Consider the following 19,169-nt stretch of genomic DNA (forward strand, 5'->3'; position numbering starts at 1 on the left):
CTTCACTGGCAAGTGCTCTGGCCACACTGCCCAAGTCACCGAAGGAAAAGGTAGGGACTGGAAGAATGAAGAATCAGACACTGGAGAACACCAGTTTGAAGACTGTATAAGGAACCTGAAGGTGCACAAGTCCATGGGACCTGGTAAGATGCATTCATGGGTCCTGAGGGAACTGGCAGATGAAGTGGCTAAGCCACAATGCATCATATTTGGAAGTCTTGAGAGACCAGTGAAGTTTCCACTGACCGGAAAAGGATAAATGTAACTCCCATGTTTAAAAAGGGATAAAAAGGAAGACCCAGGAAAGACAGGCCAATCAGTCTCACTTCAGTGCCCACCAAGATTATGGAGTGGACCCTCCTGTAAACCATGCTAATGCATATGGAAAATAAAGAGGTGATTGGTGACAGCCAACATGGCTTCACTGAGGGAAATTGTGCCTAACAAATGCAGTGGCCTTCTGAATTACAATAAGGGAAGAGTGACTGATGCCATCTACCTGGAACTGTGCAAAGCATTTGATGCTGTCCTTCATGGCATCCTTGTTTCTAAACTGGAGAGATGTGTATTTGATGGATGGACCATTTGCTGGATAAGGAATTGGCTGGATGGTTCCACACAAAGAGTTATGGTCAATGGCTTGATGTCCAAGTGGAGATCAGTGACAAGTGGCGTTCCTCAGGGGTTGGTATTGGAACCACCACAGTTTAACATCTTTGTCACAACACGCAGGATTGAGTGCACCCTCAGCAAGTTTGCTGATGACACCGAGCTGTGCGGTGCAGTCAACACACTGGAGGGAAGAGATGCCATTCAGAGGGACTTGACACTTGAAAATGAAGGAAGATATTAGGAAGATATTTTTTATATAGGATATTAGGATAGATATTAGGAAGATATTAGGAAGAAATTTTTTACTGTGAGTGTGGTGAGGTGCTGGCTCAGGCTGCCCAGAGAAGTTGTGAATGCTCCATCCCTGGCAACGTTCAAGGCCAGGCTGGATGGGGCCTTGAGCGGCTTGGTCTAATGCAAAGTGTCCCTGCCTGTGCCCTGTGTCAGGGTGGTTGGAACTGGATGATCTTTAAGGTCACTTCCAATGCAAACCATTTTATGATTCTATGATTCTTTGAAAATACAAATAGTCATTTATGAAACATTGATTAGAATTCCATTTCTATTTCGTACAATACCACCTGAAGCTGAACATTTTGATGAGTACTGATTAACTGACAGGTAGTTTTATTTAGTTTAAATACACCTAGACTATATACTAGTTAATTTTCTTTATTTAGTAAATTCATATGTATATAATACTCTATTTTATTAAGTATATATGCTCATTTCCTTAATGAACAGTAACAGGAGTGCAGAATTTATGATCTTGTTTCTTTGTTAATATGTTCTCTGTCCCAATTGTACATAGTAGCAATACCTGGAGTGCTTATTAGCAATGTTTAAGTTTTTAAATAACCTGGCTTAATGGTAATTATGTGTGAAAGTGTGATTAAAAGTTCTCTAAATGCTACTTTTGACTAAGCACAGGTAGAGTTTTTTTCTGGAAAAGTGTTTGTCAAAGGGCAAAATACTGCTTTTCGTCTCTTGGGAGATACAAAGTAAAGATGAGGAAAATAGCCAAAGTTTTTCTTTCATCTCTTCAGTCAATCTTAGCAGAACTCTTACTATCTGAACATCAAAGCTGTAGCTTCATGGAAGATTTGGCAGAGGGTCACGCAAGACAAGAAAATTCTAAGTATCTCTAACAATGAGCATCTCAAAGTTGCTGGTAAATTGAAGGTAGTACTATCTTCCCCTTATGTATGGTTGTGCAAAGAATTCTATTTGATATTTGAGGGGTGAAAAACTTCACTTTCACTACGTGACAGTTTGAGAAATGAGGTCCCTTCACAGACCAGAATTTGTTTTCAGTAAACTTTGCCCTGCTGATTTAGACATGAAAAGAATGAAAACAACTCTTGCTTCCAGCATTAAATGCTTTGTGAACTTGTATACATTTCTTAGCTTGTCTTTATATTTCCAGGGACAAATTCTGTTGTTTTTTTTATCACTGGCAATGATAAGCACAGTACTGACTTTTCTGGACCTACCTAGTAATTTTAACTTCTCAGTAAGCGATTAGCCTGGACAGTGGGGGTTTTGCAGACTTTTTTTAATTATTATTATTTTTGTTCTTCAAAAGACAACCTTGTGCCTTGAAAAGTATGAGGTAGGTTGTAAAATGTGTGTTATTGTAGCTGAATAGCTGCACAGGGCATATAATCATTGAATACAGTAAGCTCGAATTAGAAGTGAAATATAAAAGTGAATTTTCTCTGAAGCAGAGACAGAAGTTGTGTTTCTTAATGTCTGGTGCAGAGAAGAGTAAATCCTCGCTTGCTTTCCCCCTCATAGCCCTCCTGTAAGCAGAAGATGGACAGGTCCTGCCAGCAATGCTGTGAATTGTTTGATAGCATAGCTGTTTCTCAGTAGTCTGCATTTGCAGAATAAAGGGCAAAGTACGCTGGCCTAAATATTGCAGGGTAGTTCGCACGGGTTCATCTGATACAATTATGTCAAGTTAACTGAAATACTCAGCTTCTCTTAATCCCCAGGACACTGGGGCGATGCTGCACTTTCACAAGAAGTGAAGTGAACTCTAACCCAGACAAACTCAGTTTATAACAACTCCAAAAGCATGTATTGAATTTCTTGCTGTGTTCCAGTGTCATAGGTCAAAAATACAACTGAGTGCTAATTATGCTGCTTAATGCAACAATTTCAAAAGTCTATTTCTAACTTATTTTATTGGTTTCACATTTTCTTATTCCATTAGCAGCCAATTTTCTTCTCTCTTCCCTCCCTATTTGACATTTCAGAATGAATAACAAAGCAGTTTTTTCAGTGCATATGCATTTCCTCAAGGAAATCAGGGCTTGAACATGCACAGTGGTGTTTGCATGCATGCCAATGAAGCATGCATACAAATATGTTTGCCTTTGCTTGCATACATGCCAAAGCCTGACATTCCATGCTTTGAACTCTTTCTCCAAAAGACGAATGCATAATTCAAGAGGACTGAAGAAGAATAGTGTTGAGCATAACTTCTGGGTACATGGTTCCCATAGCAAACTAGATAGACTTGAATTATGGTTCTCAACTAACCATGCACCAGGAGATATGGGTTCCTCAGAAAGAGGATGAGGAAAACCAGTGTGCCCAGCAGCGAGGGCACTCTGCACCGGCTGGCAGACAAGCACTGAGGACTGTTCTTTCTGGAGAACCTCTCAGCTGAAGGGAGAACATTTACTTCCATGTGGATTTCAGATATGAAGGTGAAATAGGTGGAAAAAAGCCACCTTTGAGGGTCTTAAGAGACTATGTACAAGAGAAAAACACTATAATGAATTGCCTTTCTGAAGTGAACCATTCTGGGTGCTTGCCAAAGTGGAGCTTGTAGAAAAGCCAGTCAGGTTTAAATACTGACAGGTGAAATGGTAGGAAAGCAAATGTTTTGGGGATAAGCAGGCTTGAATATTGCTTAGGTCTAATTAAGTCTAATGGCCTCATTTGCGTTTTTTGTCTTGCCCAGATGCTGGTAATACACTCAAGGGATACTGTTATGGTGCCAACCACAGTGTTGAGTATAACTGAATTTATTTATTAAGAATAAAAATAAATGTTCAAAGGTAAAAGTGGTAGCAGTCATGTCATTTTGTGTCTCATTATATTGTGAAGAAGCACAGCCCATCATGCAACAGAAGAATAATATTTAGGAGTCCAAATGTGTATACTACTGCTTATGTGCATATTTATTTTCCCTTCCTACACAGACACAGCCAAGGCTGATGTATAGAAAGAACTATGTATAGACTGGTATCCTGTGACTACTGGTGTACTGATTTTTCTTTTACTCTGTTGGGTATTTGTCCTGTTTGGAAGTGTCATGGGAAATAGACTTCATGTTGTTTTACAGCCTTCAGTAGATGAAGAAAATGAAACTTTATTGCTGTAGAAAAAAAACCTCTACCCTGCCACAATTATTTAGCTGTGTGCATGCATTCAGATGTTGATATGCCCCTATTATAGCACAGACTTACTGACATCTGTGGCTACTGGGAGAAGCCTTGCTCCCCCTCAAATTACTGGCTAAATTTGCCTGCTTCCACAGTACCAGGAATTCAATCAGTCATTGCTGCCAACTCTGAAGGATATCACCAAAGTGCTGCTGGAAATGACGCAGGGCTATTTTTGGGGGGATAACTTAGAAAGACATTTTCTTAAATGCCATATTTCAAAACTGTATGAATTAACTAAATGTGTCTTCTGGAATTCTCGTAGCATTCATATGGAGGCTTTATTACTTTTGTAATTCACTCTTCACTGACTTCTTATAAATGCCATAAGATATGTTTAAAACTTGTGCAAAGGATATCTTAGGAGACATGAAGCAAAATCAATCCCCAGAATTTACTAAAGATTAATTTAGTGCAATGAACATGTATTTCATACAGACGTGTTTCTATATAAAAATTAAACTTCACGGTTAGTCTCCTATAGCTGCTACAGCTGAAAAAAAGACGTTTCAAAGGTTCTAATGTCTTTGGTGCTTTAGAAGATGTTCTCTGAAATTGTTCATTTGAATCTGGCCTAGATCATACAGTCCTTGGTACATTATTATAGTTTACTTCTTCATTCTTTTAGTTAATTGGTTTGCATCTTCAGTGAAAAATATGGAATAAAGAACAAGAGTGATTCACTTCAGCCTAATTTTGCAGAATCCTTAATACTAGCTCCTAAATTTCTTTTTACTAAGGATACAGCTGACTGCTTTCCTATTTTGAATTAAATGATTTGTTTGTACACTTAATTGTCTTCAATCTCTTTTCATCATCAGAAAAGTGTTGCTAAAGCACTAGTTGACCATTAGAAGACAGATAAAATAGAATGATGCATCTTCATTAGTATCTTATCCTCTCTGAACTATTTTTTTTCCCCTTACAGGACGGTTCTATTTACACTGACCTCTGTAGTTGTGCTTGTCATCACGACTGACTGGATCAGCTGGGACAAGCTTAATCGTGGATTTCTGCCAAGTGATGAAGTCTCAAGAGCCTTCTTGGCTTCTTTCATCTTGGTGTTTGACCTTCTTATTGTCATGCAGGTACACTCTTCTAATCTTTCATTCAAGCTGCTGAGGCTGCCTAGTCACTCTTATTTCCTCTAGAGCAAATGGTGTTTAGCTAATGCAACACAAAGGTAAATACATATTTGGTTTGCAATGGCTATTAGTATTAACCATTTTAAACCATTTTCAGTGTTCCTGCAAAAAAGACCACTGGCCTTTTATTGCAAAAAAAAAAAAAAAAGGTGATTTGTCTTCTTAGATTAGCAGGTAAACACTGCATGACTTTTCAAATTAGAATGTATTTTCTGAAAAAATTACCCCAGAAAAAGAGATGGAAGCTAGTTGTTCTGTAAATTCAAAGTTTCTCGTAGGAAAATGAGAGAAATCTGGCCAAACAAGAAAGAAAGACTTCCATATTTCAAGCATTTATATTGGGCATATACACAATGCTGCGTCTTAATAGATGTAAATCAGTATTTTCTACTAAGATTCTACCTTCCACTTTCACATGAAGATTTCTTTACTTTGATGACAGGTCCATGTACCATAATGTCTTCTGCCAGTGAGGTTAACAGGGGAGATGATTCCCTGTAGTCTGCCTGATGTCTTCTTTGACAGAAATCTGGGTCACAAGTAGGTGGCCAAAAGCTTTCTTCTTGTGATGCTGCACTCTACCTTTTGCATTTTTCTGTGGTCTGAGCCTTGTGTGAATAACTCACCTAATACTCTGTGAAAAATTAAGTCATTTGGGCTGAGGCCATTGAAAGGAGCATTGAAGGCTGGAGTGACTTTTGCTATTCCTAGACATGTGTAGACCATTGAACGGAAGTTTAGCAAAGAATTTGATGAGAACTTTAGCTCCAATATATTACTAACTCCACTAGCAAAGATCTTTTCCAAGGCACGCACTTCTCTTTAATGAAATATCTATTGCTTGGGTAATTATCATAGGGGTGACACTGGTGCACTCAGAATTTATCACTACTGTACTAGGGCATTAAAGCTGCATAAGGCCTGATCTTCAGTTTTGTTTTCCAATGTCCACCACTGTTCAGTGCTCATGGAGGTTCATGGTTAGAACAAGGAGGATAAGAAAGGGAATACTTTTTCCTAGTAAGATTTCTGAGGCTTTTATTTTTCCCCTCTCCCTTTGTACTTCATATTTTATTTACAGTTTCAAACAGATTCAAGAGAATGTATAATAAATGATTGTACTTCAGAGGGCTGTAATGAAAGCATGAATGAAAATACATGATGTATTAAGCTATATTGAATTTGATATTGTATGCAGGGTAGAGAAACACAGTTGTCCTCATACCAAATAATAATTAAACCATCCTTTTGACTCTGAAAACTGAAGTTCCAGTACTTTGACCTTGGAGTTGCTGAATCTGAATATAGGGAAGAATTTCATGTGAAAAAGCCTGTCCTAAATACTTCTTCATATTTTTACAACACGAAGCAAGACCCTCATATTAATTGCATTTTTGACTGCACTTTGTGTGATGGAGTTACTTAAAGTTATTTATTTGGACTGTGCAACGAAGTTGGCATTTTTTATTTACAGTGTAGTTCTAGCATTATTGCATTGCTACTGCCATAAAGTCAGCTTGAGACAGCAAAGTATAAATCACAAGTGAAGACCATTGGAATCATGATCCTTTGATTGAAGCATGCTATACAATTAGCCGTCTGTAGAAATTGTTTCTAAGAGTGTTGTTTGTTTCACAGATTTTTTTTTTTCTAACTTAACAAGCTTTAGCAACAAAATGGTAAAAATTAGAAAAAAGAACTCAAAACAAACCCAAACCACTTAATATTAAGTAATTTCTGTTTGAGGCTGATGTTAACTAAGCACAGTTGAAATATCATTTGATTTTTGAGTACAAGCATTTTCTGTCCCTCTGAATGGTTGCCTTAATACTGTGTTACTGTGTTTAGCAACAAGTGAAAAACAATTGAGTTTGGGTATCTATTCTCAGTGCTGTGAAAAATAATCACGTAATTGTAAAGGTCATCCTTGCCTTCTTACTGTTATTATAATTTAGCTCTATGTAGACCATAAGAAAGGAATAAAGGTCCAAGCAGTCTCTGCCCTGAAGAGCTACTTTTTTTCAACTAGGCATAACCTAAGCAGACATGAAAAAGAGAACACTGAGCTAAACCTTATGCAGGCAGTTAGACATGAGTGATACTTAAGGGTACGTGAACTTTTTACCTTTGGTTTCATCCTGCAACAAACTCTGTCTGCTTCTAGTTTCAAAGGCTTTCCAATCCATTCACTGAGTATTCAGGGGATGGGCCAGGGAGACATAAACACATAAGAAAGTAGAAGACAGAGGTTTGTGACTGAAATGTAGATATGAAAGTTATGACCACAAAAAATATTAAGACAACCCAAAACAAACAGATCATGGAGAAGGCTGTAGGACTATAACAGGACATCATGGATAGTGTGACTGGCTTCTGACTCAGGCTGTGTTCCTAGTTAGACCAACCTCGCTGTGATGCATTGATTCTTATCTGACCTCCACAGAGCAAGGGGATCCTGAGTGCCTGTTTTAGATGGCTACTGTGTATACATCTCCACATGATTTTAATCACTGTATCTCTATAGTCCGTGGAGAGATCAATGTATAGTTGGGGTGCTTTTAACCATCTACAGGAGAATGAGAAACAGCAGGCCCTGGAGTTGCACGTTTCTGTACACTGAGAATAAGCAGACCTAACAGGATGGGCTGAGAGGAACCACCCCTTAAGCTAGATGCAGAAAAAGGGTTATGAGGGTGGTTTGTCTTGAGCCCAGAGCTGCAGCTCTGCAAGAATCCTTCTCAGCTATTTCCACAGCTGGTAAAAAATCCCAAAGTAGCATTTCTGTGCCAGTGTTTTATCATAGAGACTCTTCAGAGCCTGTTTGATTTTTGCAGGCAGGATGATGTCTCCTCTGCTGCTTGGCCATGGTAAAAGGAATATAGGTTTCACTGAGTCTAGGACAGCATATCAAAGATAACACACATTTTAAGCTGTTTGAGAGGCAGCACAGAGGTCTCTATTCCAGTCCTGGTTGTCAGAACATTTTATCCAACATTAAATAGAAACACTGGGTTATTTTAAGTATAGATATTGCATATTTTTCTCTCTGAAAAACAACAGATTGAATGCAGTCCAATGTATCAGTCCAATGCATCAGGTAAGCACCAGTTCATTTTAAAGGACAAGTGCTTGCTTGAAGTAAGAAAGTAAAATCCCTACAAGTTTAATTGTTTTTCCACAGTATAGAAGTGATGAAATTAGTAATTTTTACAATGTGTTTAATTATGCCCTGATAATTGAGGTGGCAAGATGCCAACACATGTATATGTTTGGCACCCAGAGCAATCACATGGGCATCATTATATTATTAACCTTCATTTCAGACTGAGTGCAAGACCACACATGTTAGCACTGGATATGTAGTAATCATGTTATCATGTAATAGACCTTTTTGCTATTTTAGTGGAAAATTCACTATATATTTAGCTCTCTCAAAGATGTAATGAAAAAGTTGACAGTCTGTTAATTAAAGGAGTAAATATGAGAAATGAAGTTATAATCTCACATTCTGGATGTCTCTGTTTGAACAAGTAGACAGAAACTCGTGCATTAGCCTATATACTGCTTTTTCTTCTTTTTTTTTCTGGTGTCATGTTCTTAGTGGCTTTGCTAATGGGTAGGAGCCTGCTGTGGCTGGATTATTAAACCTCATGTGTCCAGGGAAGATTAATTATTTTATGACTGCAGTGTCTTTTGTGAATGTTTATAGGTTTCTGCAGGCTTCTAAAAGACTGGGGAGTATTTCAGCATGACCATGGAGTTACACGCTGTAGCTACCTTGCTGAGCACTTTGCAAGTCCCATGGCATTACCTCTTGCAACTCCTGTGACTTACTGCAACTTTTTATCTGACAGAACAACCAGACACAATATCTGAGTGATTTAAAAGCTACCTGAAAATACCATTTGATTCCAAAAGGAGAATTTATTCTTGAATAAACTGGAGAAACTCTGTAGCAGCTGAGTGGAATAGAGAGAAGACAGACAGCACTTAGGCCTAAGATTCCTTGAGAAACCCCTTGTATGTGAATCTTTATCCAAGCTACTAAAACAATTCCATTAATATCATTAATATAATATATCGTAAATAAGGAGAACAGAATTTTGCCCATCTGGATAACTTAAAAGAAACGCAGGTCAAAGAGAGTTAGATAATTAAGAATATTCCATATGACTAGTGCTGGATCTCTGCTAATGTAAGAATTAGGATATCAGCAGACAGATTATTTCTATTAAGAATAATTTTTCAAATCTTTTTTCATAATATTTTTGTGTGTAAAGTAACATTTAACTGTACATAAATGTTTGATGCTGCAGTTAAAAATCAGAATATTTAGTGAGTGGCCTATCACTTCTTTATAAGAGAATTAGAAGTTTAGCAAATTGAAGAAAGCCTATATTTAGGTTCTTCTGTGTTTTTCCTTCTATTTCTTTGCATTTCCCTGAAAAAAAAAATTAAGATATTAAGCTAATTTGTAATGTTAATTGTGTTTGATGCATGTCATTGTTAAACAGTAACACACTACTGTTATTAGCAAAGTGGAACAGACTCTGGTCTTATGTTAACAAATACATAACACAGGGACAGTTCCATTTATCTTTAGTTTTACACCAATGGAGAAGCTGTTTTGATTAAAATCTAGTATGATGTCTGAGCCGATTAAAAAACACCATCCATAAGGTATAGTTTGCTTGAATAGTTAAATGATAAAAGTCAAAATACAGTCTTGTCCACACAAAGTAGGTAAAGACTTGATTTTTAGAGGGTTGGGGCTTTTTTAGATCTGTTTAACTTCACAAACATCATGTAATTGTGAGTTTTAACTGGATTTACACTCAGTAATTTGATATAATTAATTTAAATGTATACAAATGAGAGGAAAATCTTGATATATACTTTTAGCAGAATATGTAGGTGCAGTAATTTTCCTTTGAAACGGATAAGCAAGAAATAGGTTGTGTTCATAGGCATAGCAGGATATACAAAATAATTTGTTATTCCTGTCAGAGTACATCCTCTCAGCTGTGCATTTGATTCAAGAGTGGGGTTTTCTATTTGTTTGTTTCCTAACAAAACAGCAAAAAGTACCAATGTATAGTTTGTACCCAAGGAATTTACAAACTTCGCATGAAAACGTCCGTCTAAAAACCTCCTATTCAGCACAATAATTTCTGAAGAAACAGGTACTTGAATGTCAGGGTACTTTTATTCATACCTTTGCTGGGTTTTGTAACATTTGAAAACATAATCATAAAATACAAGTCAAAACCCGTGAGATACACATGTTTTAGTGATGTTAGCAAACAACTTTTGCATCATCTCTGACATTCAGGATTTGTGCATGTGAGGAGTTACTATGGTTTTTTATTCATGTACTGTTTGCCCTTTCAAGTTGGGAACCTAGACATAGGGTTAGGTGACCAGTGACAGGTTTTTCAGAGGAGTCAGGATAGATGGGAATTCACGATTAGTAAAACTGACAGCAGATTCAGCTCCATTACTGGTACCCTCAGCCATTACTGTACGGCAAGCTTTTACAGGGAGGAGCTATACACCATGGACTACTTTTATCATGTATTATGTAGAGTGCTTCATTCTGCTCAGAGTACATTGCTCTTCACTAACAGATTTTAGACATGCCTGTCAAACAGCATTACAAAAATGGATAAGCATTTTGAGCATACTCTTGTACTCAACTAATTGTGCAATGTTTGCCGGAGAACCCTACTGTGAGGGCTGGCTCTGTGGTATTGTACTTTCCATGGCTTGCAGATCTGTGAAGGAGAAGGGACAAGTTCAAATGAGGTAACCTTGGGAGAAACCTTTCTGTAGCAAGTAATAGATTTTCCATCCTGCAAGTACAATAACTTCCCATGTAGGAAAGACTTTCTCCTCTTCTTTTGTCCTTTCTGCATGCTTATCCTTCTATGGATCATGAAAATGTTGTTGATTAGCACTGATGTAAAACATTCAAAAATAATCCTGAAAAATGAAAGTGAATTAGAGGACCAGAAAGGAACAATTACTGATATACAGCTTCACTTTATTTGTACTTATTGCAAATTGAAGTGACTGACCTGAATATGTTCCTAAACTCCATTTAACCAACAAAATTATATTGTTTCTTACACCATTATTGGCACCATGGCATTTCTTTCTAGTGGGTCAGACACAGGTCTTTCTTGCCTATCCTAGAATTGTTCCTTTTCTTGGATTTGCCTCCATAGCTGCTACTTGTAGATTTCTATCTGCATTGAACTTCTCAATCCCCAAATGCTTTATTTTATTTGGGTGAGAGGAACTGGTTTCAGGGGCATCAAGTCTTTCTCCTTTCTATTTTGAACACGAAGAGTAGCTCTCCTGAGCTCTGCTTTCTTCCATCCCATCAGACATCAGCTTTCCTGTATCCTCTCTGTGACTGGTATCAAGGGAGTAGGTTATTTCCTGGTTATTGTATACTTAGAAGCACAAGTTAGTGTGGTCCCAGAGCATTTGACAGCTCAGGAACAAGCAATTAGAAATAAAGTCAGTGTCCCATAGAGCGAAATGTCCCTGTCTCTCTGCTGGCAGGGAAATAAGGCTCTGAGGACCCCAATGCATGGGCCTTCCACACCTCCTTCACGTTACGGACAAGGCAAAGAGAATGGAAATGTGGTATACATATAGGTCAGACAATAAAATTATACATTTGAAATCATCTGTTTTTGTTTGGAGGGAAACACCTTTTAAGTTTGATGGAAGCATACGTAATGTTTATGTAAAAGGGTGATGGCAGGTAAAAGTGCAGCTTTGTTATGTGTAATTAAAACCTAGATGTTTCTGTTGGAATATTTTCAAGATCCAACTGAATGCATTATTATTTTTTTTAAATCCCTGAAACATTCCTTCACCCCCTTGCCAGAACCCACTATAAAGTACAGTTGGTTTTTTTCAAGTCATTCAGTTCATTTGGGCTGAGAAAATGATAAGCAAAATCATTTCCCCTTGAGAAAAGGGGAATGTATTTTGTCCCTCATTGCACATTACGTAGCCTACATTTTAATGAGCTTTCTGGTCTATATTGCAGTGTTTTCATTGTGTGCTTGTCTAGTTTGATAACTGGCACCATTATGCTGCATATTTTGTCAAACAAGACATGTGAAGTACAGTATTTCTAAGTGCATTTCAGCCTTTACACTGGTTCCGGGTGGTTCAATCTTACTTGGGTGCATTAATTTTCTCTCAGGCATTATAGATTCAACTCCAGAGTTTGCTTCAGCTGCTGTAACTTGATGTATTTGTGCTGACCTGACTTCTATTGTGCCAATTTATACTGGCTGAGAGCTTGGCCCTTTTTTAGCTCTGTGACTCAGTTCCTCATTTGCTGAAAACGAACAGCTGTAGTTCTTTTCTTCCCCTAAGTTCTGTGATTGTCTGCTTAGCCCCTAAGGTGCTCAGAGAAGGATGCTGTCTGACTTAGTACAACTTCTAGCATAATCAGGCACCGGTCCCAGCTGGAGCCTCTTGGCTCTGAGATGACTACACACAAAATGATTTAGCTGAAAAAGTTTCTCATTTGTCACAGTCATTCCCTTTTACCCTGACAGTAGGTATGTGCCATACTGTAGCACTGAGGCCCTTCTTACGCAGTGCAGGTATTTGCCTGACATAAGGAAGCGATTCTCCAAAAGCAGACCTAGGATTTTCACATTACTGCCCCCTGAAACCACCACATCCAGGTAAATTCACAGAAGCCATGGAATTGTAGGAGCAAGAAAAGCTGAAAATTGCAAGTCTTTCACAGAACTATTTTCATCTTTAGTTGCAAGGAGAGGCTTTTCACAAATTCTGCTATAATCAGTGTGTGACAGGCTTTTTTGTTGACGTATGGTTAATGAGTGTTGCATTATGATTATAATGCAGTGATATATGTTGATATAACAGTAATGGTGACATTCAGATAATTTCAGCTCTTCACAGCAACGCTCTGGAATAGATTATTTGATTGTGAAAATCTGCTTTGTAATGAGTGTTGTTACACAGGTTTTTGTCTAAAAAATGAAAAATCTGAAATGAGACTGAACTGGTTCAGTTGTGTTCTAAGTGATAGAATTGCATGCGATTTGTAAATGCAGCCATGTGAGTTAACTAAAGAAATATAAACCTCATTTTGCCATCACTAGATAGAGTGTTTCCTTAAGTGTTTTATGCCTATCCATATCTGACATTTTAGCTACATACCATAGTGAATTTACAAGACTTAGTGACAGCTTGTACCTGGGCATACAGATCCACCTGGCAGCAATACTAGTGGAAGTAAGGAGAAGGAGCAAAACCAACTTGGTTGCTCTTAATCAAGAGGGGAACAGAAACAAGAATATGCTGATATTGGTGGTCCAACTATTATTTCTGCAAAGCTGATTGAATGGCAGTTGTATATACTTCCTTCGAAAGTTTGAAAACTGTTATAAGAGACATTAACAAAAAGACATGATTATTTTTATTGCCCTTGAGTTCTTCTAACATGCTATAAAGCTGCTGCTTGCCTTTGTGTCACGAAAAGGACATGTGTAGTTAATCACTGAGTGTCTTGAGCTACTGAGTAGAGGAGATATTTTTGCATCTGTTAGAATCTGACTTTACTGAACCCACCAATAAGTAATTCCTTCTCGTATGTATAGAGGAGGGAAAGTATTCCCTACTGCTTTTAGTAATTTGAAATTATTGTTGCAATGGTTTCTGATTTTGAACTAACATTTAATTACTCAGCTGTGGTTGTAAGTGTTGTGTAATTGTGGCCTTAAGTTAACCAGGCTTCTAGTCTCCTACAGGACAGAACCTAAAATCTGGAATCTGACAATGTTTGCCTGCCTGTCCTGTAATGCTCATTAGGGAGAAAAAACTCCCCAGCATAAGACTTACCAGGTCTGACAGACAGATTGGAGACCGGCATTGCATGACACAGTGTGAATCTCTGTTTCCCACTGAAGCAGCAAAGCAACTAAATCAACATGCGTATAGAGCCTCCCGAGTAGTCTCAGTAGTGTGCTGCAGCTGACTTTGTACTGGTCCCCAAATAATTAACCTCTTCTCTATCTCTTCTTGGTACCTAGGTAGTATTTGCAATATAATCTTTCAGTAAGATTCCTTAGAGCCCTGCATGAGCCAACGGGTACTGTAGGTGCATTAACACATTGTTGAAGTGGTACGAACAGAGATGAAAAATGATGTTAATCAAACTGGGAAAGAGCCGTATTTTTCACCTCCCTCCCCCAACACTTGTTCAATTGCTACAGCAGCCAGCAATGCTGAACTTGTCTTAACACCTCTGGTGCCAGAACGACACAGCCTCAGGTAGTATGTGATGAGTACAGCTGGCTCTGTATGCCTTCATCTCCAGCTTTGTTAGCAGGGAGGGCAGCTGGAAGCACAGAGGGTACTATCCATTATCAACCAATGCGAGGAGGAGCTGTCAGGGCCTCTGAACTTACTTACACCTGGCACTGAATCTGTTTGTCTCTGGGTGAAGATAGGTGAGTTAAGGAGCCACTTTCAGGACCAACTCTGAGCAAGTCAGTCTGTGTTCTAAGGCAGCAGGTTGCTGGGAGTGGTTTGAAGCACTCATGAGGGCTGTATGGGAGAGAAGGATCCAGGCCCACAGCCACAGCTCAAGTCAGCCCTTTGCAAGCGGTTCCCTGTCTCTGAAGAAAGACCATGATGGTAGCCAGCTGGTCCTGCCATGCAGCATAGCATGGCAGCAGGGAGAAGGATTTAAAAGTGGCATTATCAGTGGCAATCCTCTCCCCTTATCCAGCAACACTGTATGTCAGTGTGCATCAGTGGCACAAGAGGTAGGCACAGAGCAGAGGCAGATGCTGGTGCTGCAGCCCCACTCCCGGGATGAAGTACTCACATGGCTTCAGTGACCCAAGCCTGGCAGAGCTGGTTTTCTTCCGCAGCCAGCCAAATTTGGCTCGTACCTTCAAGAAGCCTTTATTCTATCCTGGCCAACTGTTTCCATGTCTTCAACAATCGCAGAAGCCTGTGGAGCACTGTGTTTCTCAGTGCATTTATGGCTTGCCCCCCTTCCAGCATTTACATTATACGGTAATCCAGAAGACAGCATTGCAACCTTTCTGGCTGGTACAGGTCATTTTGGGCTGTGAATTTATTTCATCTTTCAGGGGAGACATTGTAGCTCTTCCTTTCATAGACAACCAACTTTGATTTCATTCTCCATCAGTGCTCAGTGAGCTCTGCTATGATGTTTTTTCCCACATCAGGTATCACACAAAGAATTAAATGATGGAAATTTATGGCTAATCCATTTTATCACCTGGAGGTGAAAATGACAAAACAGTGTACATCTCCTTCTAATGTATCTTGCTATGGATTTAAGTACATAATCCTATAATCCCTCTTGGATGGCATTTTGCTTTTAGCTTTTCTCAGGTGGTCTTTGGGCTTTACTATGTACAATGTACAGCACACATTAGGTTTATAATGAAATTTCATGCACTTTGGAACTGCGTGCCCAAAGTGAAGAAAAACAATCCTCAACAGCAGCAGTGATCCTGTGTACAGCACACAATCTGTTTGGGAGTAGGTGGCAGAAAAGGAGTGATTAAGTGATCTGCTTTGTCAGGCAACCAGACTTAGAGGAAGCCAAAGTGGCTCTTGTCACATCTCAAGCCTGCAAGTGTACTTTTTGATGGCACTCATTCAGCCTGGTTTCTGTGGACTGTGTGTCAGAGAAGGCTGCTCACACTGTCCAGAGTGTGCCACACAGCACTTGTGAAGGCATCCTGCTTGGTGCTGCACCAGCAACTGTGGCTGCCACCTCCTTGGTTGCAAGTTGGTACTTTTGTCCTGACCTTAAGTTGCAAAGCAATAGCTACATATTCTGAATGAATGCTAAATATCCCTAGAGGTGTTTTGGGCATCTGGGCCAAACAATTACTGCACTACTCTAAATTATACAAACTCCTACTATTCCTCAAGGTCAGGCTGCAACGATTTGCATACCTGGACAAAGTGTTCCAAATACAGAGGATGAGAGGAAGAAAAGCATCACACAAATAAGCCTAATATCAGAAATGAGCAGATGATTTAAGCCACACAAATACAGTTAGACATGAGAAATGGTGTTAAAATAAACAACACTACTGAGGCTGCAGGGTCATGTTTTCAGAAGTTTGGAGATGCCAGAATCAAGGTCAGCAGAATAATCTTTTCACCCCTATTGTGTGTATACATTATGATACAGTCTTTAATTCTCTGTTCAAATCCCATTTTTCCACAGGACCTGTCTCATTTGCTGCACTGGATGAATGGTGTTCAATTAATGAGAAGCTATTGAATATTTTGGTTTACTCTTTCTGTGCAGTGTGTGGCCCCAGGTCTTTCTTACTGCACATTACTGAAACCTTGATATGAAGATGAAATCATTCATTTCCTCATGAGCTTTTTTTGTGACACTCATCGCTGTACTTCCTAAGGGCTTTTCAAGCATTAATGTATTTATCTGCACAATAGCCTTCATAATAGGAATATTATTGTCCCTTATTGTCCACATTTTATACCAAGGCACAAAGAAATTAAAGTCAAAGGGTCCCTAATTTGAGATGTCTGAGAACATTATTATGAAAATTTATATTATGACCCATCTTTTAGCTGATCAGTTGCCTAATTGGGGGAGGAGGGTCTAGCATATTATTTCATTAGGAGCAGACAGAGCTACATATTTACTTGATGTAATCTTAGATATTATTAATCTTACATATTATTACACTGACAGCCTTATTTCCCTCGTAGAATTCAAGAGGCTGTAAAATCAGTTTCTTTGCTTGTTTTGAGTGATGGATATAACTCTGTCATATATTTAGCTCCATAAAAAATACAGGTTACTTTTTACCCTGATCTTAAAGGAGCACAGGACAGTCCTGTCTAGGTAGTGCTATGCACTGCAGGAGTCTTGCTTTTCCTGTGGATATTTTGCCAGTTCTTCCTCTTCTACCCAGTGGAGATATATTCAGGTCCAGCTCTCATTAATTCATTGATTTCAATACCAGCCATGGGCACTTGTCACTTGAACAAATCTAAGCTTAGGTGAGATGTGCAGCCAACCACATGCACCAAAAAAAGAAAAAAGAAGGAAAAGGAAAAAGAAAAAACAATTTGTAACTGCCTGGGAATAGTTAAGGTTTAGCAACTCACAGACATGTTGTGGCAAAGTTGGCCAAATGATTGTACCATGCATACTCACATGGTAAAGATAACCACAGCGTGACTTCTCCCAGTTTATGAGTCTTACCCTTGAAACCTCTAAAGAGTTCCCTTAATGAAGGACTTTCTGTGTGCATATATCCTTTAGTTTTTACAAAAAGATAGCAATTTCAAAATCAAAGGTCTGCCATATGAATCTGATGTGCCTTATCAGGGTACTGAAAAAGTTAACTCCCCTGCATGGATGTTTGGCATGTGTGCTACCTGCTAATAGAACTGTGTTTTTTTTCCTCCTGGTGAGCCACTTTAGAAGGAAGAGGGAACACGTACTTTGCCTCTGGGCTTCACGTCTGTTTCTTAACAGCAGAGGGCGGTGGTAATTGGAGTCATGGTGACCAGTCCAAACTCCAGAGCCAAACAGGCGCTGACAATTTCATAAAATCATAGAATAGAAAGGATCTTAAGGTCATCTAATTCTAACCCCCCTGCCATGGGCAGGGACACCTCACACTAGACCATGTCTCCCAAGGCTGTGTCCAAACTGGCCTTGAATACTGCCAGGGATGGAGCATTTACCACTTCTTTGGGCAACCTGTTCCAGTGCCTCACCACCCTTACAGTAAAGAATTTCTTCCTTAGATCTAACCTGAACTTCCCCTGATTTAGTTTAAATCCATTACCCCTTGTCCTATCACTACAGTCCCTAATGAAGAGTCCATCCTCAACATCCTTATAGGCCCCCTTCAGATACTGGAAGGCTGCTATGGGGTCTCTATGCAGCCTTCTCTTCTCCAGGCTGAAAACGACCGAGATGGGTGGTCGCAACCCATCCCCTGGCAGGTGATGCTGGCCCCCCTCTCACCACACACAAAGCAGACCTGGAAAGAGCAGAGCAGCCCCCATCAGCGGCAGCCTCAGCGTCTCCACAGCCAGACCCACACCTTGGGGCAGGGCGTGGGATGTGGCCCCAGCTGGATCACAGTCCACAGATCCATCTGGCAGAGCAGGCTCCTGTGCTGAAGCCTCTGTGGAGCTGCTGGGATCAAGACTTCTGTCCCAGAGCGGGGTGGAAAGGTTGGGATTCTGATCTTGGCATCTGCGCTAAGCTCCCGCAAACCTCTCCTGGCACGAATCACCCTGATCATCTTAGATCCTCACCATCTGGGCTGCCTGATCGACTGTACGTTGAATATCCATAGAAACAAATACCATCTGTTCCTCCTGTTCGGCCCCATGGGGACGAAGGTCACTGGCAAAAAAGCTGCAGAAGAGCAGAGACAAGGAGCAGATGAGGGGCATGCAGCAGGGCAGGTGTGTTGCAAAGATGAAACCAGCCCCAGAGGAACTCACCAGGCAAAAGTGATAGGCACAGAGCCATTGATAACTCTCAGATGTCCGGGTCTACCTCTGAGCAGCAACACAGCATGCACGCTGGACGGGAGAGAGCAAATGCCACTGAGAGTGAGCACCTCTGTGGGGCCAGGGATGCGTCCCTGAGGGATTGCCCCCAAGGGCTGCTCTGCCCCTGCCTACCTGCCTGCTGAGCAGGGCTGGAAGCCTGGGAGAGGAAAGGGCACTGCATGGGTGTCCCGGTGGGTGCCCACTGCCCAGCCCTGGTCCCGCTTGCCAAGCAGAAGAGCGGGCCTCCCGCTGCGTGGCTTTGGAGCTCCTGCCTCCCCCTGCCAACACTCACTGCCAGTGCTATGATTTTCCTTCAGTCGTCCATTCCTTACCATTTGATCATCGCTTC

General features: G+C 40.0%; 1 protein-coding gene across 2 annotated transcripts in view; it reads left to right on the forward strand.

Moving 5' to 3' along the window:
* TMEM117 (transmembrane protein 117) overlaps positions 1-19,169 on the forward strand; it is a 219,501-nt gene that overhangs the window by 168,108 nt on the left and 32,224 nt on the right. For both annotated transcript variants that reach the window (XM_061361190.1, XM_061361189.1), the window contains exon 6: positions 4,999-5,158. In XM_061361190.1, coding sequence (XP_061217174.1) covers positions 4,999-5,158 — 160 coding nt within the window. The remainder of the gene's footprint in view (positions 1-4,998; positions 5,159-19,169) is intronic.

This window comes from Neopsephotus bourkii, unplaced genomic scaffold (assembly GCF_033783945.1).
Source record: "Neopsephotus bourkii isolate Nb327-2 ecotype Australia unplaced genomic scaffold, CSIRO-AGI_Nbou_v1 NB_1053, whole genome shotgun sequence".
Taxonomy (NCBI): domain Eukaryota; kingdom Metazoa; phylum Chordata; class Aves; order Psittaciformes; family Psittacidae; genus Neopsephotus; species Neopsephotus bourkii.